Source organism: Bombina bombina, chromosome 3 (genome assembly GCF_027579735.1).
Source record: "Bombina bombina isolate aBomBom1 chromosome 3, aBomBom1.pri, whole genome shotgun sequence".
In the NCBI taxonomy this organism is placed as follows: domain Eukaryota; kingdom Metazoa; phylum Chordata; class Amphibia; order Anura; family Bombinatoridae; genus Bombina; species Bombina bombina.
The window spans coordinates 627,456,407-627,481,737 of record NC_069501.1 but is presented as its reverse complement, the minus strand read 5'-3'; the positions used below and the strand labels follow the sequence as shown (position 1 = coordinate 627,481,737).

Sequence of the window (25,331 nt, the reverse complement as noted above, 5' to 3'; positions counted from 1 at the left end):
CCATGTCAGGAGCGATGCTACAAGACTGTCAAACTTGAGAGGCTGTGTTCCTGTTTCATGGCATAGATTCCGGTAAGATTGTTTCATTTATTTATACACACATGATAACGCAAGAAGACAGGGTCACAGTGGGACTCCTTTTATCTGAATGGAATCAAGGATTAATATCTCTGGAAGAGGATTATTGAACAGGGAGGATTTATCATATTTTTAATATTGTGTTTATGCTGTGACATGAGTAAGATGTGGCTCAGGCAGATGTTGGAACGTACAGGTTTTTATTTTCACTTTAGCGCTGCGCAGCCCTTTAGGCTTGGTGCGCTTTTGGTGGTACAGGGACGGTCCTGCATGGCGCACCACATGACCGGGATATCACAGTGATTCTTCTTTCTGACCGTGCGGTGACAAAGCGGTTTCTCCCTTGGGCCTGGGTCATAGGAGGTGGTGAGTGCCCCAGCCATTGGTGGAATAAAAGGTGCCATTCATCTTTATCGTTAGTCCTTTTTATAAGCGCAAGCTATGGAGAGCTGATACGTTAGAGGGTACTCCCTCTTTACCTACAGCTAATGCCTGTCTATATTGTGAGGAGGCCATGGTATACCCGCCTGCTCAATTATGTTCCATTTGCCTTGATAAAGTAATCTTATCAAAGAAAGCTAATATGTTTAGTACTACTGAGCCTTCAACCTCTGAGGAGTCTCCTTCCCGTGAGGTGCGCACCCTACATTCATCTCCCAATACACATGCAGCTTCCAGTAGCACTTTTATGCCTCCATTTGGAGGGGCCCTTTTACCGCCAGACTTTACTGAACAGTTACAGGCGGCAGTGTCTGCGGCCTTTAGTGCTTTACCTCGCCCTGCTAAGCACAAGCGAAAGGTTAAATATTGCTATCCTTCCCAGGGGTCATCTACTAACTTATTGGAATGCTCTGATACAAGATTATCCGATGATGAAGACGCCTCTGATACTTCAGAGGATGCTCTTTCTGGGCCAGAATCTGCTGCCTCTAAGCCTCCAGCTGTGGAGGAACCAGACTTTAGATTTAGGATTGAACACTTACGCTTTCTGCTAAAGGAGGTGTTGGCTACTTTAGAGGTTCCAGAACCTAATTACCTGAGGTACCTTGCATTCCTAAATTAGATAAGGTCTACGAAGACAGGGTTGTACCACAGACTTTCCCGGTTCCCGTAAAGATGGCGAACATTATTAAGAATGAATGGGAAAGAGTCGGTTCTTCTTTTTCCCCTTCTTCCTTTAAGAAATTGTTCCCAGTTCCGGACTCCGTTAGAGTTGTGGGGTTCCGTCCCCAAGGTAGACGGAGCCATCTCCACGCTTGCTAAATGTACTACTATCCCTCTTGAGGATAGTTTGTCGTTTAAAGAGCCCATGGATAAGAAGCTGGAAAAAAAAAAAATTTAAGCATACAGGATATTTGTTTCAACCATCAGCGGCTGTTGTTGCGGGAGCGGCTACTTATCCGAGTTGATCAAGATGGAGGGTCCGCTCGACACAATCCTGGAAAGAATTAGGGCCTTAAGGGTAACTAATTCTTTTATTTGTGACGCAAATATGCAGATTATTTGCTGGAACGCCAAGGCTTCAGGTTTTTCTGTGCTAGCCCCGTAGGACACTTTGGCTGAAGTCCTGGTCTGCGGCCATGTCTTCGAAGTCTAGACTTCTTTCCCTCCCATTGAAGGGAAAGATTCTTTTTGGCCCAGGTCTGGATTCTATCATATCCACGGTAACTGGAGGCAAAGGTGCCTTTTACAGCAGGATAAGAATTACAAGCCTAAGGGACAAGGTCCTAATTTTCGCTCCTTTCATTCGGACAAAGGGAACTTGGAAGCCTCCTATGTCCTGGAATAAATCCAAGCAGAATAAAAATCCTGCCAAGTCAAAGTTGGCATGAAGGGGCGGCCCCCGATCTGGCTTCGGATCTGGTAGGGGGCAGACTGTCACTCGTTTCAGAAGCTTAGTTTGGGGACGTGCAAGACCACTGGGTATTGGAGATCATCGCTCAGGGATACAGGATAGGTTTCAAGTCTCATCCTCCCAGGGGCAGATTCCTCTTATCAAACCTGTCTTCAAGGCCAGAAAAGAGAGAGGCCTTTATAGGGTGTGTGAGGGATCTCTCCGCCCTGGGGGTCATTGTACCGGTCCCTCCAGCGGACAGAGGTCTGGGATACTACTCAAATCTGTTTGTGGTAATAAAGAAAGAGGGCACTTTTCGTCCGATTCTGGACCTAAAGTGTTTAAACAAATTCCTGTCTGTCCCCTCATTCAAGATGGAGACAATAAGGTCCATTCTTCCTTTAGTCCAGGAAGGACAATTTATGACCACGATAGACCTGAAGGATGCCTACCTTCACGTCCCTATACACAAGGAACACTACAAATTCCTAAGATTTGCGTTCCTGGACCAGCACTTTCAGTTCAATGCTCTTCCGTTTGGTCTTGCTACGGCTCCAGGAGTTTTTACGAAGGTTCTAGGTGCTCTGCTCGCAGTAGCCAGAACCAGAGGGATTGCAGTGGTGCCGTACTTACACAACATTTTGGTTCAAGCACCGTCCTGTCATCTGGCAGAAGACCATTCGAAAGCTCTTCTTCGATCTCATGGATAGAAGATAAACTTAGAAAATAGTTCTCCTATTCCCAGTACCAAGGTGGAGTTCCTGGGTATGATAATAGACTCCATGTCTGAGGATATTTCTTACAGACCAGAGTAGTTACACGCTAACTTCCAGTTGTCTTGCCCTCCAGACCTCCTTCAGGCCATCTGTGGCTCGGTGTATGGAGGTAATTGGGATGATGTCCATGCAGTACACCATGAGTATCTTTGCCAGATTCCATCTCAGACCTCTTCAGCTGTGCATGCTGAGACAGTGGAACGGCAATCATTCAGATCTGTCTCAACAGATTTCTCTGGCCAGCCGGTCGAGAGAATCTCTATCCTGGTGGCTTTCTCCAGAGCATCTGTCCCAAGGGACGTCCTTCTTGAGACCATCTTGGGAGATTGTGACTACGGCCGCGAGTCTCTCAGGATGGGGAGCTGTTTGGGGTGCCAGGAAGGCACAGGGCCTGTGGACTCGAGAGGAATCCCTGCTCCTGATAAACATCTTGGAACTTCGAGCGATTTTCAATGCTCTGAAGGCTTGGCCCCTTCTGGGTTCAACCCAGTTTATAAGATTTCAAATCGGACAACATAACCTCGGTGGCTTACATCAACCATCGGTGGGGGGACGAGAAGATCCCAAGCAATGAGGGAAGTATCTCGTATTCTGAAGCTGTTCACTGTCAGCGATCCACATTCCGGGTGTGGACAACTGGGAAGCGGATTTCCTCAGCAGACAATCTTCCATCCGGGGGAATGGTCTCTCCACCCCAAAGTGTTTGTGGAGATATGCAACAGGTGGGGGACACCAGAGATCTCATGGCATCTCGTCTCAATACCAAGCTACCCAGATATGGGTCGAGGTCCAGTGATCTTCAGAGCTAATAGATGCATTAGCAGTGCCTTAGAGGTTCAGGCTAAACTCCCTTTTCCCACCGTTACCACTCCTTCCTCGTGTAGTGGCCTGCATCAAGCAGGAGTCGGTGATACCGATTGCTCCATCGTGGCCGCAAAGGATGTGGTTCGCGGATCTGGTAGGGATGTCATCTCCTCCATAGAGGTTACCTTGTCGCAGGGAACTGCTGGTACAGGGTCCTTTTTGTTCATCAAAATCTAGATTCTCTGAGGCTGACTGCGTGGAGATTGAACGCTTAGTCCTAGACAAGAGAGGTTTTCTGAGTGTGTTATTGATACTCTCATTCAAGCCCCAAAGCCGGTTACTCGTCACATCTATCATAAGGTGTGAAGGACCTACTTATTCTTGTGCGAAGAGCGTGGCATAAGGTCAGGGTTTCCAGGATTCTTTCTTTTCTCCAGGATGGTCTGGAGAAGGGCCTTTCGGCTAGCTCTCTTAAGGGACAGATTTCAGCCCTGTTTTGCTGCACAAGAAGCTCGCTGAGCTTTCAAACGTCCAGTCTTTTATTCAGGCTCTGTCTAGAATCAGACCTGTGTTTCGAACTAGTGCTCCTCTTTGGAGTTTAAATCTTGTTCTTAAGGTGTTGCAGAGGGCTCCGTTTGAGCCTATGCACAGACTTGACATTAAATTGTCTTGGAAGGTTCTCTTTTTACTGGCTATTGCCTCGGCACGCAGAGTTTCTGAGATGGCCTTGCAATGTGAGCCCCCTTACCTAGTATTCCATGCTGATAAGGCTGTGCTTTGTACTGGGTTAGGTTTTCTACTTAAGGTTGTTTCTCATTGTAACATCAATCAGGAGATTTTGTTCCTTCCTTGTGTCCTAGCCCTTCTTCGAAGGAGCGGTTACTTCATAATTTGGATGTTGGTTCGGGCCTTGAAGTTCTATCTTCAAGCAACTAAGGAGTTTAGACAAACTCTTCCTTGTTTGTGGTCTATTCTGGGAAGTGTAAGGGGCAGAAAGCCTAGTCCACTTCCTTGTCTTTTTGGTTGAGGAGCATTATTTGCTTAGCTTTCGAGACAGCGGGACATAAGCCTCCTCAGAGAATTAAGGCTCATTCTACTAGAGCAGTGGCTTCCTCTTCGGCCTTCAAGAATGAGGCATCTATGGAGCAGATTTGTAAGGCAGCTACCTGGTCCTCCCTTACATACCTTTTAAAATTTTTACAAGTTTGAAGTTTTTGCTGCGGCTGAAGCATCTTTTGGGAGAAAGGTTTTGCAGACTGTGATGCCCTCGGAATAGGGTCCACCTCTCTTTTTACTCTCCCGTTTCATTCAGTGTCCTCTAGAGCTTGGGTATATGTTTCCCACAAGTAAGGAATGAAGCTGTGGACTCTCCTCATATTAAGATGGAAAACAAGATACCAGATAATTTCCTTTCCATCTGTATGAGGAGACTCCACGGCCCCTGCCAGTTTTCTCCATTGGGCGGACCAGAATCTTTGTTTGTTCTTATGGCACCATTTATACCCTGATATTTCTCCTACTGTTCGTTGTTCCCTCGGCAGAATGACTGGGGGGAGGTATTTAAGCCTTTGGCTGGTGCGTCTTTGCATCCTCCTGGTGGCCAGGTTCAGTATTCCCACAAATAAGTAATGAAGTTATGGACTCTCCTTACACAGATGGAAAGGAAATTATCTGGTAAGCATAATTTGTTTTCTAAACCCTCAAAGGCCGCTTCTTAGCTCAGGGCATGACAGTTTTTCACCACTAGAGAGTGTTCATGTGTTTCATATAGAAAACATTGTGCTCATGCACGAGGAGTTCCTAGGAGCCAGCTCTGATTGGCTAAAATGCAAGTCTGTCAAAAGAACTGATAAGGGGCAGTTTGCAGAGGCTTAGATAATCAGAGGTAAAAAGTGTATTAATATAACTGTGTTGGTTATGCAAAACTAGGGAATGGGTAATAAAGGGATGGTATATCTTTAAAACAAATAGTGGTGTAGACTGTCCCTTTATGTATACAAACTTTCATTATAGGTAGGGATACCACTAGCAAAATCAGCTATTCAAATGCCAATATAAAGGCAAAGGAACTAATTGTAAAAAAATAAAAATGGATCATTGGGAACAAATTAGAAGGGAAGAAAAATTTAGGGTAAAATGTCCCTTTAAAGCACCATAAAAGTATTAATCGTCTGATGAAGCCTTTCCAGTATAAAATCCAGATAATGGGTTACGAAGATACACTGGAATTTGATCTAGCTAGCAGAGTAGCAAGGGCTACTGAAAAGACCAGCGAAGCTGTAGTCAGGCTAGAAAAATGTATCTGTTCCACTCGAAACCCAAAGGATTTGAATCTATCTGGATTGATAAAAATATGACAAGAGGCAATATACAGATCTAATTAAATAACACAGTATCAAGGCAAGTGATTTAAATGGATTCCATCTAGAAAACCCAGAACCTTTTCAAATCAGTTCAGTAACTTAACATTCGCTTCCCCCAAAATAGAAAACCCAGGAAGAACAGCCCTAGAGGAACCGCAATCAAAAAAACACTTAAAAGGGGACAGCAAAGTCAAAACGAAACTTATGATTAAAAATAAATAGAGCATGCAATTTTAAACAACTTTCCAATATAATCTAATTTGCTTTGTTTTTTGTATCCTTTGTTAAAAGTATAATCCTAAGTGAGTTCAAGAGAGTGCAATGTTATACATAGGAGCTTAGGAATGTGTGTCATTTTGTGGCAGCAGTATTTGCAGCTATCAGTCTACCTAGCTTTACTCTTCAACAATGGATGCCAAAAGAACAAAAATTATAAGTGAAAAGTTGTTTAACATTGCATACTCTATATGAATTCTTAATTTTTACTTTACTATCCCATAAAGTTTAAAGACATATGAATTGAGGTTAAAGTCTCTTTCCCGCCGACAGGCAGAAAACATGTAGATCTCAAAAAAGAACTGCAACAAAACAATTAAGGACCCATAGTCTTCAACATAGAATACAAGGGTATAAAAAAAAAAAGTCTTGTTTAAGTAAACCCTGCAAAATGATAGGTTCTTCTCCCAAAAGGTTTGGGGAAAGTCTTGCAATCTAATTTAGCAGAGTCTATATAAAAGAATGTACTAACTCACCAGAACAAGTACCATACGTTATAGTAACTACAACCAAAAGTTTTAATACTGGGCATGATCCTAAAGGGCCTGTACAAATCCTTATTCCTGTGCCATAGTAAAACCGCACAGTGTTTCTAGAATGAGCCTAAAATGTATTAGTGCTGCTCTACAAATAAATGATAATAATAAGAACAATAAAATGTCCAGTGCTAGCTTGTGTGCTTATTTGCAGAGTATGAGTGAAAGAAAATAGCCCAAAAAATGCTCAGAATCCCTGACAATAGCTTACTAACATTTAGAAAAGTTGCATCCCTAGCTGATTGTCTCTAATCTAATGTAAGATTATGCATAGGAAGCACCTACCTACAGAAAACCGATGTACCAATCACAAAACTGATGAAGAACAGCACATAAAGCACCTGCATGAAATTAATTAGATGATAGGGATGGGGGTGCAGTGCACCAAACACTTCCCCAAGCTTGCATCAAATAAGATGTTTATGCCCCTGTTGTATTAGGACCGGACTAACTAGAGAAACCATGGTACGCATGGACAAGCTTCTTTAATCCTGTATGTGGAGGGCCAAACAAACTGTAAGTAGCTCTAACAAAGGTTAGCCCTTGCAGGAATAGCAAATAGTAAAAAGGTATCACTATCTTCTTTCTTTATCTGCACAAAAGTCCAGACTCTTCAAACTAAGCCTAAACTGTTTTATATCACATAGGCAGAAATGAACCGAAAGCTGGAAATTTCTACTTACAAGTGGCACAAAGCTATACACCCACCAATACAAAACAAACTACTGCACCAAGCACATCAAGAAGCATCACACAGAAAGGCATACAAAAGATTTAAACAAAACAACACATTTAATCTTTTCATAGACTTAAAGGGACATAGGTTACTACATGGAGTTGTTAAACAATAAATAAGTGCTTAAAGGGACATGAAACACTAAATGCTAGATAGAATGATGCAGTCAAAGAAAAGATTAGTCTGAGAATAACGTAGATGTATTTTTATTAGCTGTTTAGTGACAAAAGTGTAAAATGTGTATAAAACAATGGGAGCTGCCATGTTGTAACTTAGGTTAACTTCTCTGCTTTGGCCAATTAAGGACAGTTATAAATACGTCAATTGAGTGTGCAGCCAATGGCTGTGTGGAATAACAGTGTTCTACACTTACATTTCTGATAGGAACTGAAAAGCTCACAATTTCAGAAAGGAATTACAGGAAAAGGGGTCAAAATAAATAATGAAAGTATTGCAGTTTTTATATATATATATATATATATATATATATATTTTTTTTTTTTATGTCCCTTTAAAATCAAAACACTAACCTATAAAATTGTCCCTGTGACAGTTTGAAAATACTAAAGGGTATCGTCCCTGGAGTTTTTTCCTCTAAGAAGAAAGTTAGACAGTTTTAGACCACCTTGTCAGTTGAACTTTTGATGGTACTGTTCAATATGAGCCTTATGTCTCCCAGGATGATGCTGTTTAGGCAATGCCACAGCTTTCTCCTTTTATGTTCCAAACCTTTTTGGCGTCCCATGCAGTGCCCTGCGGTTCCTCTAAATCTCCAGGAGGAGTATGTTTGCTTCGAGATTTTGCAGCTCAAGTATCCTCTGCAATATCTGCGGTTTTGTCTGGTTTTTCTTTATTTCAGGAAATATGCAAGAGGATTTGTTATAATTCAGATTGTAAGGTTTCTGCTCCATATTTTACTACGCTGGTGGCTCTCTTCTGTCCTGGCGAGTTTTCGCCGGTAGGTTTCTGAGGGTTAATTCTCAGATTTGGACAATTTAATTCCTTCATCTGACGCTGAAGTCATATCATTCAGATGTATGCTTTATCACCTCATGTAGTTTTAAAGGAGGTTTTGGCTACTTGGACGACAGATCCCTGGTCGTTGTCAACCTTTGAGAGTTATGTGAACTTTGTCTGAGATTGCCTGGGATATTGTCACAGGAGAAGCTAGGGATACCATCTCCCTGTCCTCCGTCCTTTAAAGGGTTTTTCCTATCACTGACCCCATTATAATGCACGGTACCCTGAGTAGAAGGGAGCTTTTCTACTAGGCTCAGAGAACTTCGATCCCTATATGGGTAGCGGCTCCCTTAAGGATCCATGGAAAAGAAGGTGGAGGTTCTATTGTCCGTTTAGAGCAATGCCTTGTCTTATTAGACTTACTGTGCTAGCCCGCCGGGCATTGTGGCTGACATTTTGGTCAGCTGAGAAGCCTTTTCAATTTTTATGTTTACTCCAAATCCACGCTTCTAGCGTTTTCTTTTTCAAGGATAAGACCTTGTTTGGGCTCGGTCTGGTAGAATTATCCTCTGACTATATGTGTTTTTTTTCTACCACACGTCAAGAGAGTAAGACTAAAAGGAAAATTTTCCTTCTTTCCTCTTTATGCAGTGTCAGTCCATGTTTTTGGAGTCCAATCTAAGTGTCCCTCCCAAGGGCAGATTTCTCCTGAGTTTCTGCAATCCAGGTATGATGAGAGACTTTGCTTGAATTGAGTTTAGGACTTGTCTCTCTGGGGGTGATCGTTCCAATCTGGTAACGGGATCTAGGTATTTACCTCAAGTTTTCTCAGGTTCTGACCTTCAATGTAGTATCCATTCTTTTTTTGTTCAGAGGGCATATTCAGACCAAACATAGACCTGAAGCATGTGTATTTGTGATCGGGATCTTCTCAAGTTTCTAAGTTTCGTCTTCCTAGTAGGACTTTTAGGTCCTGGGGTCGTGCAAGGGTGCTTTCTGGACAATATAGGGTTCAGGTGTCATCCTTACTTTGAACAAATTCTCTTTCAGAAAATCTTGTCCAATCTATTTTCCCATGGAGGGGAAATTAATCTGGAGGAGAGTTTTCTTGTTCGATCTTCAATTCAAGGGTGATTTATTTTTTTTTGGGACCTTATTATTAGGTTCTCTATCTTGGAAAAGATTCCTAACAGAGGGCAGACAATCAAGGATTTTTCCCTCTCCGCAGTCTCTTGTCCGACCAACGGCAAGCTTTACTGGTCCGGTTAATAGAGCCATCTTGCTACCAGAGGTGGGAGTCTGGATCTAACTGCAGTTGTTTTTTTCCTTCAGTCTCTTATGGAAGGAGGAAATTGGTCGGATGATTCAGTGGACATCATTCCTTGTTATTTTCATAAGAGGAGATCATTTGGATCTGTCTCAGAGGATGGATCTAGATCAGTCGTCAAAAGATTTTTCTCACATAGTGGTTTTCAGGAGTATCTGTCTCAGTGCGCATGTTTCTGGAGACATTCCTGGGTTATGTGACCACGGACGCCAACCTGCTGGGCTGGGAAGCAGTCTGGTATTCACTTTTAGGTGCAGGGAGGATGCACTCTGAGTGTCTGCTTTCCTCCTTTTCATATTGGATGGAGACAGATTTACAATGCTCTGAATTGGTCTTAGCCGTCCTTGGTTTGGTCCCAGTCAGACGAAAGGAAAGGAACTAGGAGTTCCTTAGCCATGTAGGAGGTGAATGGGATTGTTCAGTGGGTACAAGTTCACTGTTGCTGTCTGTCATGAACTGTTACTTCATCCTGGGGAGTGAGAACTTCTTTCGGAGGTGTTCTCTAGTTTATTCCTCAAGAGGGGGATGCCGGAGTTGGATCTGATGGCATCTCAGCTAAATGCCAAGCTTCTAGGGTACGGTCTAGGGATCCTCAGGCCGCTCTGATAGATGCTTTGTCGGTCCTTTGGGATTTCAGACTGACTTACCTGGTTCATCCGTTTGCTCTCCATCTACGAGTCATAACTCGTATAACACAGTAGGGAGTGTCAGTGAGTCTATTAGCCCCTGCGTTGCCTTGCAGGATCTGGTGTGCAGATCTACTGGAGATGTCTCTCCCACCTTGGAGGCTGCCTCTGAGGAAGGACCTTCTGAATCAGGGTCTCTTCCTTCATCAAACTCTGTTTCTCTAAAAGCTGAGTGGTTTTTCTGAAATTGGTCATTAAGACCATGGTGCGGGCTCACAGAACGTTTTTTAGGAGGATTCTCAAATATCTTTTTTGGGTGTGAATCCATGGGTGTCTCCTGGAGTAGAGTCCGGATTCCTTGAATTTTCCCCTCTTTTCAGGATGGCCTGGAGAAGGGTTTGTCAGCTAGGTTTGTTTCTTGTTGCTATCTCTTCTGCTCGGAGAGTATCAGAACTCTCGGCTCTGCAGTGTGATTCTCCTTATCTTATATGATAAGGTGGGGTTTTGTACTAAGTAAGGTTTTCTTCCTAAAAGATGTTTCGGACAGGAATTTTAATCAGGAAATTATTGTTCCTTCTCTATGTCCTAATCCTACCTGTATGTTGTGCGTGCTTTGAAATTCTTCATACAGGCGACTAAGTTTTTTACCCAGTATTCTGCCTTGTTTTTTTCTCTGGGAAACACAAGGGTCAGAAGGCTACAGATTCTTCTCTTTTTCTCGGGTTGAGAAGTATATTTTGGTTGTCTTATGAGACTGCTGGACAGCAGCTTCCTGGGAGATTAACAGCTCATTCTACGAGGGCTGTTTCCTCTTCCTGGGCTTCAACAAATTAAGCTTCTGTGGCACAATTTTGCTGGCTGCAAATTGGTCTTCTCTGCATACTTTTTCCAAAAGTAATACTTTTGCCTCGGATGAGGTTTCTTTGGGAGAAAGATTTTGCAAGCAGTGGTGCCTTCTGTTTAGGTTACCTGTCTTGCCCTCCCTTATTATCTGTGTCCTCTAGCTTGGGTATTGATTCCCAACAGTAATTAATGATGATCCGTGGACTCATCGTGTCATTAGAAAGAAAACAAGATTTATGCTTACCTGATAAAATTCTTTCTTGACAAGATGAGTCCACTGCCCGCAGACAGTTTGTATATATAGACTTCAGGCACCTCTGCACCTTGTGTTTCCTTTCTCTCCTTTTCCTTCGGTCGATTGACTGGGGGTTGTGGGAAGGGAAGTGATACTTAACAGTTTCTTGTGGTGCTCTTTGCCTCCTCCTGCTGGCCAGGAGTGATATTCCCAACAGTAATTAATGATGATCTGTGGACTCATCGTGTCAAGAAAGAAATACATTTATCAGGTAAGCATACATTGTGTTTTTATGCTTCTAACAGTAAAGGAACAAGTTGACAGAAAGCTTTGATTTTCTTAGCTGAAACCAAATTGTCGAGGGGACAGGGCCAAACTAAGGGTGAAGTCTATTAGTGGTAATGTTAGTCGATGGTTGTTTGGTGTTATTTGGGCCTTAAATATTGTTCCCATATTAATTGAATTTCAATGAAAATCTTTGTTCCCTAGGTTGTATTTTTCCAGTTCAATTAACTCTGTGGCCTTCGCTTTTTATTTTTTAATATACCTGACAAGAGGGACTTGTGCTAATCTTTATCCTCTTGTGTCTACAGCTCTCTTTAAAGTCACTCTTCTTTTAACCCTTTACAAGTTCTGGTTAGTGAAGTTATGTGCACTCACAGATCAATATTATTGTTGTATTCTTGACAAGCCTTATTGTACACTTCAGTTTAAAGTGTACAATACAGAACATGAGCTGTATGTGTTTTGCAATGGCTTCACTGCTCTGTAGTATTCCTGATGGGATTTTTATATTTGTCATGTAACTTTTAAAAATTGTGAGAGGAAATAAAATGCAAACATGTAAAAACTCTGGTTTCGGCAGTGCAAGCTACAGCTGTCAAAAATAACACAGATTTGTGAAAACACTGCTTCTGTCACTGGGTGCAACAATACACACAACAAGATGGTGGTGCCCAGTACCAACTGGTTTCTGTAAAGGGTTAAAATAAGAGAATGGCTTTAAAGAGAGCTGCAGGTACAATAGAAGAAACAATAGCATGGTGACTTGTAATCATGTTACTCTAGTTGTACCCAGCATTTTGTCTCTTTAAACTCTTGCCTGTCACTTGTGTAAGAAGTCCCTTTGGTCAATTAGATGTTTTGTCACTTTGGTCCCTGCTTTATACTCAAAATATAGAATGACACCATGATAATATGAAAGAACTGTATATTTATATGCATTGAAGGGTATTGACAATCTCCATAGAGGAAAGGTAGTTAGAGACATTATGATCTGCATATAAGGGAAGCAATGTAATATAGCCTGTAAGTGTGCCTGCAGCCAATCAAGAGCTGGGATGAGCACAATACTCTTGAAGGCAGTGAAAAACACTTGAAAAAAGCTGTACTTTCCAGAGACTGATGAAGTACTAGCTTTGACAAAAGTCCTGCATTTCAACAAAAAATGTCCATAACAATGTTAGAACTTACATGTCCCTTTAACTGGAAGTGTACTAGCGTGTATATACAGCTGTATGACTATATAGACAATATTTTGGGTTGTTAAGGTTTTGCGTGAGATATCACATGTGGTCCCTTCCACCTTTCTCATAGTTTCATACTCACACATTCTGTCAAGTCCATAGTCTGCTTTCCAGCCAAGTTCAGCTTCAGCTAGTGCAGGATTAGCATAGCATGTAGCAATGTCACCTTCTCTGCGCTCAGCTATTTTATATCGTATCTGGAGACAAGAATATTTCATGTCACATCTGATAGGAAGACAGGGTATTTGTCAAGGGCTGCACAGGTACAGTGTGTATTCAAGTAGCGCCTTTGAGGACACACCCACCTCTTTTCCAGAAGCTTTCTCCATGGCTTTAACCATCTGAAGCACAGAATAGCCAACTCCGGTCCCCAGATTATACACCTGTAGAAGATTTGTGGCACGAGCACAATAGTAAGTGTATATGGTATAAAAATGAAACTTTTAACATAGCAATGTGACTAGCTCATATATTTGCTTTCATCAGTTATAGAATGTGAGAAAATAAAAAATATAATTTATGGTTACCTGATAAATTCATTTCTCCTGTAGTGTAGTCAGTCCACGGGTCATCCATTACTTATGGGATTATAACTCCTCCCTAACAGGAAGTGCAAGAGGATCACCCAAGCAGAGCTGCTATATAGCTCCTCCCCTCTACGTCATATCCAGTCATTCGACCGAAACCATACGAGAAAGGAGAAACTATAGGGTGCAGTGGTGACTGGAGTTTAATTAAAATTTAGACCTGCCGTAAAAAACAGGGCGGGCCGTGGACTGACTACACTACAGGAGAAATGAATTTATCAGGTAAGCATAAATTATATTTTCTCCTGTTAAGTGTAGTCAGTCCACGGGTCATCCATTACTTATGGGATACCAATACCAAAGCTAAAAGTACACGGATGACGGGAGGGACAGGCAGGATCTTTACACGGAAGGAACCACTGCCTGTAGAACCTTTCTCCCAAAAACAGCCTCCGAAGAAGCAAAAGTGTCAAATTTGTAAAATTTTGACAAAGTGTGAAGTGAAGACCAAGTTGCAGCCTTGCAAATCTGTTCAACAGAGGCCTCATTCTTAAAGGCCCAAGTGGAAGCCACATCTCTAGTAGAATGAGCTGTAATCCTTTCAGGAGGCTGCTGTCCAGCAGTCTCATAGGCTAAACGTATTATGCTACGAAGCCAAAAAGAGAGAGAGGTAGCCGAAGCTTTTTGACCTCTCCTCTGTCCAGAATAAACGACAAACAGGGAAGAAGTTTGACGAAAATCTTTAGTTGCCTGCAAATAAAATTTCAGGGCACGGACGACGTCCAGATTGTGCAAAATTCGTTCCTTCTTTGAAGAAGGGTTAGGGCACAATGATGGAACAACAATCTCTTGATTGATATTCTTGTTAGTGACTACCTTAGGTAAGAACCCAGGTTTAGTACGCAGAACTACCTTGTCTGAATGAAAAATCAGATAAGGAGAATCACAATGTAAGGCCGATAACTCAGAGACTCTTCGAGCCGAGGAAATAGCCATTAAAAACAGAACTTTCCAAGATAACAGCTTGATATCGATGGAATGAAGGGGTTCAAACGGAACACCTTGCAGAACGTTAAGAACTAAGTTTAAGCTCCACGGCGGAGCAACAGTCTTAAACACAGGCTTAATCCTAGTCAAAGCCTGACAAAAAGCCTGAACGTCTGGAACTTCTGCCAGGCGTTTGTGTAAAAGGATAGACAGAGCTGAGATCTGTCCCTTTAACAAACTAGCAGATAAACCCTTTTCTAAACCTTCTTGTAGAAAAGACAATATCCTAGGAATCCTGACCTTACTCCATGAGTAACTCTTGGATTCGCACCAATATAAGTATTTACGCCATATTTTATGGTAAATTTTCCTGGGAACAGGTTTCCTAGCCTGTATTAAGGTATCAATCACTGACTCCGAGAATCCACGCTTTGATAAAATCAAGCGTTCAATCTCCATGCAGTCAGCCTCAGAGAAATTAGATTTGGATGTTTTGAAAGGACCCTGAATCAGAAGGTCCTGTCTCAGAGGCAGAGACCATGGTGGACAGGACGACATGTCCACTAGATCTGCATACCAGGTCCTGCGTGGCCACGCAGGCGCTATTAGAATCACCGATGCTCTCTCCTGTTTGATCCTGGCAATCAATCGAGGAAGCATCGGGAAAGGTGGAAACACATAAGCCATGTTGAAGACCCAAGGTGCTGTCAGAGCATCTATCAGTACCGCTCCCGGGTCCCTGGACCTGGATCCGTAACAAGGAAGCTTGGCGTTCTGGCGAGACGCCATGAGATCCAGATCTGGTTTGCCCCAAAGATGAAGCAGTTTGGCAAACACCTCCGGATGAAGTTCCCACTCCCCCGGATGAAAGGTCTGGCGACTTAGAAAATCCGCCTCCCAGTTCTCCACGCCTGGGATGTGGATCGCTGACAGGTGGCAAGAGTGAGACTCTGCCCAGCGAATTATCTTTGAGACTTCCATCATCGCTAGGGAACTCCTTGTTCCTCCTTGATGGTTGATGTAAGCCACAGTCGTGATGTTGTCCGACTGAAACCTGATGAACCTCAGAGTTGCTAACTGAGGCCAAGCCAGAAGAGCATTGAAAATTGCTCTTAATTCCAGAATGTTTATTGGAAGGAGTCTCTCCTCCTGAGTCCATGATCCCTGAGCCTTCAGGGAATTCCAGACTGCGCCCCAACCTAGAAGGCTGGCGTCTGTTGTTACAATCGTCCAATCTGGCCTGCGGAAGGGCATCCCCTTGGACAGATGTGGCCGAGAAAGCCACCATAGAAGAGAATCTCTGGTCTCTTGATCCAGATTTAGCAGAGGGGACAAATCTGAGTAATCCCCATTCCACTGACTTAGCATGCACAATTGCAGCGGTCTGAGATGCAGGCGCGCAAATGGTACTATGTCCATTGCCGCTACCATTAAGCCGATTACCTCCATGCACTGAGCCACTGACGGGTGTTGAATGGAATGAAGAACACGGCAAGCATTTAGAAGTTTTGATAACCTGTCCTCCGTCAGGTAAATTTTCATTTCTACAGAATCTATAAGAGTCCCTAGAAAGGGAACTCTTGTGAGTGGCAATAGAGAACTCTTTTCTACGTTCACCTTCCACCCATGCGACCTTAGAAATGCCAGAACTAACTCTGTATGAGACTTGGCAGTTTGGAAACTTGACGCTTGTATCAGAATGTCGTCTAGGTACGGAGCTACCGCTATGCCTCGCGGTCTTAGTACCGCCAGAAGAGAGCCCAGAACCTTTGTAAAGATTCTTGGAGCCGTAGCTAACCCGAAGGGAAGAGCTACAAACTGGTAATGCCTGTTTAGGAAGGCAAATCTTAGATACCGGTAATGATCCTTGTGAATCAGTATGTGAAGGTAGGCATCCTTTAAATCCACTGTGGTCATGTACTGACCCTCTTGGATCATTGGTAAGATGGTTCGAATAGTTTCCATTTTGAACGATGGAACTCTTAGGAATTTGTTTAGGATTTTTAAGTCCAAGATTGGTCTGAAGGTTCCCTCTTTTTTGGGAACCACAAACAGATTTGAATAGAATCCTTGCCCGTGTTCCGACCGCGGAACTGGGTGGATCACTCCCATTAGTAAGAGGTCTTGTACACAGCGTAGAAACGCCTCTTTCTTTATCTGGTTTGCTGATAACCTTGAAAGATGAAATCTCCCTTGTGGAGGAGAAGCTTTGAAGTCCAGAAGATATCCCTGAGATATTATCTCTAACGCCCAGGGATCCTGGACATCTCTTGCCCAAGCCTGGGCGAAGAGAGAAAGTCTGCCCCCCACTAGATCCGTTTCCGGATCGGGGGCCCTCACTTAATGCTGTCTTAGGGGCAGCAGCAGGTTTTCTGGCCTGCTTGCCCTTGTTCCAGGACTGGTTAGGTTTCCAGCCCTGTCTGTAGCGAGCAACAGTTCCTTCCTGTCTTGGAGCGGAAGAAGTTGATGCTGCTCCTGCCTTGAAGTTACGAAAGGCACGAAAATTAGACTGTTTAGCCTTTGGTTTGGCCCTGTCTTGAGGCAGGGCATGGCCCTTACCTCCAGTAATGTCAGCGATAATTTCTTTCAAGCCGGGCCCGAATAATGTCTGCCCTTTGAAAGGAATATTAAGCAATTTAGATTTAGAAGTCACATCAGCTGACCAGGATTTAAGCTCTACGCGCTTGAATGGCGAATCCGGAGTTCTTAGCCGTAAGTTTGGTTAAGTGTACTACGGCATCAGAAATAAAGGAATTAGCTAGCTTAAGGGCTTTAAGCTTGTTCATAATCTCATCCAATGGAGCTGTGCTAAGGGTCTCTTCCAGAGACTCAAACCAGAATGCCGCCGCAGCAGTGACAGGCGCGATGCATGCAAGGGGTTGTAATATAAAACCTTGCTGAACAAACATTTTCTTAAGGTAACCCTCTAACTTTTTATCCATTGGATCTGAAAAAGCACAGCTATCCTCCACCGGGATAGTGGTGCGCTTAGCCAGAGTAGAAACTGCTCCTTCCACAGGTCCCGTGTGGTGGCGTCTATTGGAAACATTTTTCTAAATATAGGAGGGGGTGAAAAGGGCACACCGGGTCTATCCCACTCCTTGTTAACAATTTCTGTAAGCCTTTTAGGTATAGGAAAAACGTCAGTACACGCCGGTACCGCAAAATATTTATCCAGCCTACATACTTTCTCTGGAATTGCAACCGTGTTACAATCATTCAGAGCCGCTAATACCTCCCCTAGTAATACACGGAGGTTCTCAAGCTTAAATTTAAAATTTGAAATGTCTGAATCCAGTTTACTTGGATCAGATCCGTCACCCACAGAATGAAGCTCTCCGTCCTCATGTTCTGCAAATTGTGACGCAGTATCAGACATGGCTCTATTATTATCAGCGCACTCTGTTCTTACCCCAGAGTGATCGCGTTTACCTCTTAATTCTGGCAATTTAGATAGTACTTCAGTCATAACATTAGCCATGTCTTGCAAAGTGATTTGTATGGGCCGCCCTGATGTACTTGGCGCCACAATATCACGCACCTCCTGAGCGGGAGGCGAAGGTACTGACAGGTGAGGAGAGTTAGTCGGCATAACTTCCCCCTCGTTGTCTGGTGATATTTTTTTAACATATAAAGTTTGACTTTTATTCAAAGTAACATCTATACATTGAGTGCACAAATTTCTATTGGGCTCCACATTGGCCTTTAAACATAATGAACAAACAGATTCATTTGTGTCAGACATGTTTAAACAGACTAGCAATAACACTAGCAAGCTTGGAAAAAAACTTTTAAATAAATTTACAAGCTATATAAAAAACGCTACTGCGATTTTAAGAAAACATAAAAATGTGACACAGTTGAATTAACAATGAACCAAATATGTTAAAAACAACCAAATTTTAACAGAAAATGTATAAAGTTAGCAGAGGATTGCACCCACCAGCAAAAGGATGATTAACCCCTTAATACCCAAAACGGATAACAGTTGAAATAATAAACGTTTTTATCACAGTCAAACACACTGTCACAGGTCTGCTGTGACTGATTACCTCCCTCAAAACTAGTTTTGGAGACCCCTGGGCTCTGTAGAGACGTCCTGGATCATGGAGGAAGAAATAGGAAGACTGTGACTAAATTTTTACTGCGCAATAAAGCGCTAAAATAGACCCCTCCCACTCATATTACAACAGTGGGGAAGCTCAGTAAACTGTTTTTATTCAGAAAAAAAACGACAGCCATGTGGTAAAAATCATGCCCATAAAGTTTTATCACCAGTACCTCAGAAAAAACGATTAACATGCCATTAAACTTTTAAAAATTGAAAATTATGAAGTTTTATTAATAAGCCTGCTGCTAGTCGCTTTCACTGCAGTGCAGGCTCAAATATTACTTTAATATTGACAGTATTTTCTTAGTGAAATTCCATTCCCCAGAAATACCTCAGAGTATACATACATACATATCAGCCTGATACCAGTCGCTACTACTGCATTTAAGGCTGCACTTACATTACATCGGTATTAGCAGTATTTTCTCAGTCAATTCCATTCCTTAGAAAATAATTTACTGCACATACCTCCTTGCAGGTGGGCCCTGCATGCTATCCCCTGTTCTGAAGTTACCTCACTCCTCAGAATGGCCGAGAACAGCAAGTGGATCTTAGTTACGACCGCTAAGATCATAGACAAACTCAGGTAGATTCTTCTTCTAATGCTGCCTGAGAACAAACCACACACTCCGGTGCCGTTTAAAATAACAAACTTTTGATTGAAGAAATAAAAACTAAGTTTAACACACCACAGTCCTCTCACACGTCCTATCTTTAGTTAGGTGCAAGAGAATGACTGGGTATGACGTAGAGGGGAGGAGCTATATAGCAGCTCTGCTTGGGTGATCCTCTTGCACTTCCTGTTAGGGAGGAGTTATAATCCCATAAGTAATGGATGACCCGTGGACTGACTACACTTAACAGGAGAAATGACTTCATTATGCCTGTATGTATCTACCATCTATTTCAGTCGCTTTCACTAGGATGTTTTCTGTTAAGTTAGGATCCATTTTTATGATTGTTTTGAAAACTTGTCACTGATGAACTAATGTTTCTATATGTAAAATCATCAAACCCCTCTCCATCGTGCGGTAATGCCACACACTCTCTCTGCCACTATAGTCTCTCCTAACATTATTAGTTCAGGAGCGTGCACGTGTATGCATTACTATATTGCAGCAGTTCTGCAACAATTTATACACATTAGCAAGAGCACTAATCCCAGCTATGTAGTGCTCCAGACATGTGCACGCTACCTGTCTAGATAACTCTTCAACAAAGAATAACAAGAGAACTAAGCACATTTGATAATAGAAATAACTTGGAAACTTTTTTTTAAATGTTATTCTCTGGGGTAAATTTATCATGGTGCGAACAGACATGATCCGCCAGAGCGAATCATGTCCGCCGCACATCAATAAATGCAGATAGCATACGCTGTCTGCATTTATTATTGCACCAGCAGTTCTTGTGAACTGCTGGTGCAATACTGCCCCCTGCAGATTTACGGCCCATTGGCCGCTAGCAGGGGGTGTCAATCAACCCAATCATATTCGATCGGGCTGATTGCTGTCCGCCACCTCAGAGGTAGCGGAAGAGTTAAGGAGCAGTGGTCTTAGGACCGCTGCTTCTCAACTTCCGCTTCAGGCAGAACTGAAGCGGAGTGGGTCGGAAGCAGCATCCGCTTCTTCATAAAAACAACCCCTGTATCTGAATCATGAAAGAAAAAAAGTGTGGGGTTCTTGTCCCTTTAATTATTCCCCTGGCTCCTTGTGCATAATGACCCCCAATACACAAACAAAAAGAAAAATGCGCAGAGAATCACTAGTAAATATTTTCACACTGGGTCCTGCTTTGTTACTATGAAAAACTCTAAAAGCAAAGCCTTAGCTACATCACACTATTGTGTAGCATTATTTTGTTATACTTAAAAAGGGACAAAAAAGTACAAATTAAATGGATAAACAAGTTTCTAATTTACCTATATTGGCAAGTTGCTTAGTTCTCTAAAAAAAACTAGATGAGCTCAGGAATGTGCAGTGTTTGCAACAATGTTTATAGTAATATTATACATAGTTCCACTGCTGCCATTGAATGCTTAAGACTTGTGCACGCTCATAAGCTCCTATATATGTATATATATATATATATATATATATATATATATATATATATATATATATATATATATATATATATATATATTTATTTTACATAGGTTTATTCTTCAAGAAAGGATAGCAAAAGAGCAAAGTGAATCTGTTAATAAACAAATTTAAAGGTTGTTTAAAATTGTAATTTCTGAATCAGGAACGTTTACATTTTGCCTTTACCGTTCCTTTAATTCTATCAGTGCTGCAGAATGTCTTACATCTGCCAGATAGAAAACAGGAAGCTCTAGACAACATTATGCCAATGACTTAACAGATTGTGCAAAGGAGGCGCTTTACATATTGATTTCCCACTCACTTTACTCCCTTTGGTGGTTTCCAGCTTCTTGAGAGCAGCTATGTGACCTTTAGCCAGATCGACAATGTGGATGTAGTCTCGAACACCTGCAACAGAAGCAATAGTGCTGCATAAATACTTCAGCTGATATTGCTCTTGTGCATCCCACAAGCACCCTTATGGTGTTGGTACTCCTTTATATCTGTTAGGTTAAAGGGACATGAAACCCAAAAATGGCTGCCATATAGTGCTGCAGACATGTGCACATTCCTCAGCTTACCTTTTTGCTTTTCAACAAAGGATACTAAGAAAATGAAGATACATTGATCATAAAAGTAAATTGGAAAGTTGTGTAAACTAGTATTCTCTGTCTGAATCATGAAAGAAAATATTTGGGTTTTACGTCCCTTTAAGTTCTGGTACTTCCTCCAAGCTTACTTCATTATGCTACATTAAGATTAAGTTTTGGGTTTCTTCCTGTTTTGAGACTACATTGCAATTTGAAAATGAGTGAAATTAACCTCTAGTTGCTAGTTCCTCCAATCGTGGCGTTGCCCAACGAGTTGGACGCCAAAGGGGGCGCACAACGATTGGAGGAAGCCGGATTCGTCATTGTTCTGCTAAAGAAAGCAGGACCTGCCGGCGGAGGATCAATGTTATGTTTACCATAACGCAAAGGTAAGTATTTAAAAAAAAAATATATATATATATATATATATATATATCTTTGTAAAATGAATGAATTACAGTGCCCCTGTTTTTAAGATTATTAGTTGATACTGGCCTTAAATTCAATAAAGTTTTCATTCACTTTAAATGAATCTTGTGCGTCTTCTATCAGTTTTATAGCATACCTGTCCCATCAGGAGTGTTATAATCGTTTCCAAATACATTCAGATATTCCCGGCGTCCTACTGCCACCTAGAAGGATACATTCTACATAAGCACACGAGACAGAACATAAATACATAAGTAGGAATCAATATAATTCATTGTCAATGAACCTGAGAAACATATGGCATCAAGTTGTTTGGAATTCCCTGAGGATCCTCACCAATCTGTCCTGACACATGAGCACCGATGGGGTTAAAATATCTCAAGAGAATAGCACGCCAATCCTGATAAAAAAAAAAAAAAATTAGTTGAAACATAATGTAATTTCTTTTTCCAGTCACCCTATATGATTGTGTTCTTCACCTCTGACCATTCTATGAACTAACCTGCTCAGCTTTGCACTGATCTTTTATTATTTCCTCAATAAAGTATTTGGTTTTCCCATAAGGATTTGTGCAACCTCCAGCTGTATGGTTCTCGTCAATGGGAAGATATTCTGGATCACCATAAACTGTGGCAGAGCTACTGAATACCAGATTTTTCACTCCATGAGAATTCATCACCTGAAGAAAGTATACAAAATGTGTAAGTTAGTTGTCAGTTTTCTAGTTATTTAGAAAGAATGCTGTTCTAAGGATTCGTGACTTCATCCCCCATACCAGACTTCCATTATACATTGTTTACAAAAGGTAATGTTGTTATGATCCCTGTGCCACTCAGGATTCTACTTACCTCTAGGAGTTGAATGGTGCCTGTCACGTTCACCTTGTAATACAGCAGAGGTTTTTGTACAGACTCCCCAACTGCTTTGAGGCCTGCAAAGTGCAGAACTGCTGAAAACTTATGCTGAAATAAAACAATTGAAATGTTGTAACTGTCCAACTTTTGTACATAAATATTTTTATGCAAGAGAAAAGATAGATATATATATTACCTTTTTAAACAGACTATCCAAAGCTTTCCGGTCCAGCAGATCCACCTCTTCAAATTCGATATTTTTACCTACAATTTCTTGCACTCTGTACAGGCTCTCAGGAAGGTTGTTTGTACCTTGCATGGTAAAAAATGCTCAGTTGTCTATCCAAAAAGCAAACAGCTGAGTAGATTCTAATTCTGAATATATAACACATCCATACTTAAGAAAACTTACCTCGGATAGCATTGTGAAAATTATCAATCACAACAGGATGATATCCAGCCTCTAACAGCTCCAAAACACAGTGACTTCCAATGTACCCAGCACCGCCAGTTACCAGCACCTTGTCAGCCATCTTCCTTCAGTACTGAACAAAAATAAGGAGCGAATGAATCTCATTAATAAGCACTGCATTGGATATCATTCATGTGTTGTAGCCTTGGTACAATCACAGTTAATATCATTTGAAAACCAGAGCTTAGGTCTGGGAAATGCAGCCAGTGACTACACAAAGAAAGCAGTGTGTCTTGGAATCAACCATAGACTTTAACAGGATTTTTGTACGTAAGAGACAGTGTTTTGGAATGTGTCCCTAAATGCAAAATCTGAACATTCAGTCTAGCTGCTGCTCACCTAGCGACATGAATTGACAAACAAATACTTTATGGGAGATTCCGTATTAAATATCCTATAGTTTTCTAATTATACAAAAATGATCTAATCTCATTTGTAAAAAATGTATTGGCAATTTGACTATGAAAGTGTCAGTTACATGTAAATGTGTGATTTTAACAATTGGATATAATATTTTACTGTGTGTATAGAAGTTCTTCTGTTTACATACACAAGCACATTTTGCCTGGTTTCTATCCTATTAGCACTTTAGACAAGCTGTGCGGAAATACACATTCCGCTTATAATAGCAGGGTGAGGTTTAGCATGTCCTGGATGTAAATGTCGTAAAAGTATACAGGTGTAGTGCCACTCCCTGACCTGGAGAACTAGTATCTCTTCTCTAGTTACTGGTGAGCCACTGCTACAATGAAGTGCCACATCATTAATACCTATTATACATACTGATCTTATCTTTAGTAACAGACACATTAGGATAATAAAAGGTTGTGTACCAAACAAGAGACAGAGACCCAATTAAAACACAAACATACAGTTCATCTAATTGATCACAATATTAATTTAGCGTTAATTACTATTGAAAAGTGTCAGCTCTTTTGCTCAGCACTCTGCCTATATTTCATTATGCTTATTATACATTATATACAGTGGAGGGATTCAGGGTGTTCTCACCAGTTCTTAAAGGGACATGAAACCCAATTTTTTTAATTTATGATTTAGAAAGAGTGCAATTTGAAACAACTTTCTAATTTACTTCTATTATCTAATTTGCTTCATTCTCCTGATAGCCTTTGCTGAATAGCATATTTAGATAGGCTCAGTAACTGTTGATTGGTAGCTGCACATAGATGCCTCATGTGATTCACTTACCCATGTGCATTGCTTTTTCTTCAACAAAGTATATCTAAAGAATGAAGCAAATTGGATAATAGACGTAAATTGGAATGTTGTTTAAAATGTTATCGTCTACCTGAATCATGAAAGAAAAATGTTGGGTTTAGTGTCCCTTTAAGTACCTGTTCCTAAAACTTAGAAACTATATTGGTTCTGTAATAAAGAGAAGTTAGAGAACCTGTTGCTAAAATTATGGAATTCCACCAGAACCTGTTCCTAAAATTTCAGAATCCCACCACTGATTATACCCTATTGCCAGTCCAAATTATTATGCAATTCCCCAACCCAGTACAACAAAGTTTTCTGTTCCATCACTTATCCACAAAAGGAGCCATTCAAACCATTTTACTTTAAACATTTTCTGCTTCAGAACACCCTTTGTATTTCTGAAATTAATTTAATACACTAAAATATGTAAGAAATGCATTTGAGCAATATCACAAAAGAGCTGCTACAAAACTCAAGATAAAAGACAGATACAACGAAAATATAAATACATAGCAATATTTTCACGCCCACCCTAATTATGAGTGATATCCGGGTTGTGAATCACTACAGTTACTTGAGTAAGTGGACCAGTAATATCTTTATAGGTAAATGCAGTCACGATTGCAAGTCTCCCTCTTCCCAAACAACGTAATGAGTAAATATCTGCCTTATAAACCCCCTCTATATCATTACTTCACTCACCAGTAAAGTCAGTTCTTGTGGAAATACCAAACGTCTCAAGTAGAGTGTCAGCTCCTGTGCTCAGTCTCACGTCACTCCGATCTCCACTAACCACTTCCCTGTCTATTAGTCAGAAGACACCTGGTGGGCACGGCTAATAAAATGGGTGTGTCAAGTGTGATGTGGGTGTGGCTAAATTGCAATCGGTATTGAATTAGTAACACCAGCCTCTTTCTAGAGTCTCTGAACTAGTATCATATTACCTAGTACCGCCTACGTACCGCCTCCCATTCATTCTTCAGGTCTGGCGAGTCGGCTACGTGGAGCATACACGTCCTTGTTGTGATGTCATCACACAGCGACCACATCATTTAAAGGGAGAAAGCGTAGGGTTTCACAGCTACGGACGTGCGTGGTTTATAGTACAGTAAAGTACATAATGGTAGTAGTTG

General features: G+C 41.5%; 1 protein-coding gene across 1 annotated transcript in view; it reads right to left on the bottom strand.

Moving 5' to 3' along the window:
* Window positions 1–25,026, bottom strand: part of GALE (UDP-galactose-4-epimerase) — a 28,220-nt gene extending 3,194 nt beyond the window's left edge. Inside the window, exons 1-10 of the mRNA XM_053707295.1 lie at window positions 24,901–25,026; window positions 22,918–23,050; window positions 22,702–22,817; window positions 22,500–22,613; window positions 22,154–22,330; window positions 21,938–22,051; window positions 21,788–21,854; window positions 20,955–21,040; window positions 13,226–13,303; window positions 13,003–13,117 (exon numbers count right to left, since the gene is read on the bottom strand). Of these exons, the coding sequence (XP_053563270.1) occupies window positions 13,003–13,117; window positions 13,226–13,303; window positions 20,955–21,040; window positions 21,788–21,854; window positions 21,938–22,051; window positions 22,154–22,330; window positions 22,500–22,613; window positions 22,702–22,817; window positions 22,918–23,038 (988 nt within the window). The 5' untranslated portion in view covers window positions 23,039–23,050; window positions 24,901–25,026. The remainder of the gene's footprint in view (window positions 1–13,002; window positions 13,118–13,225; window positions 13,304–20,954; window positions 21,041–21,787; window positions 21,855–21,937; window positions 22,052–22,153; window positions 22,331–22,499; window positions 22,614–22,701; window positions 22,818–22,917; window positions 23,051–24,900) is intronic.
* Between the last annotated feature and the right edge of the window lie 305 nt (window positions 25,027–25,331).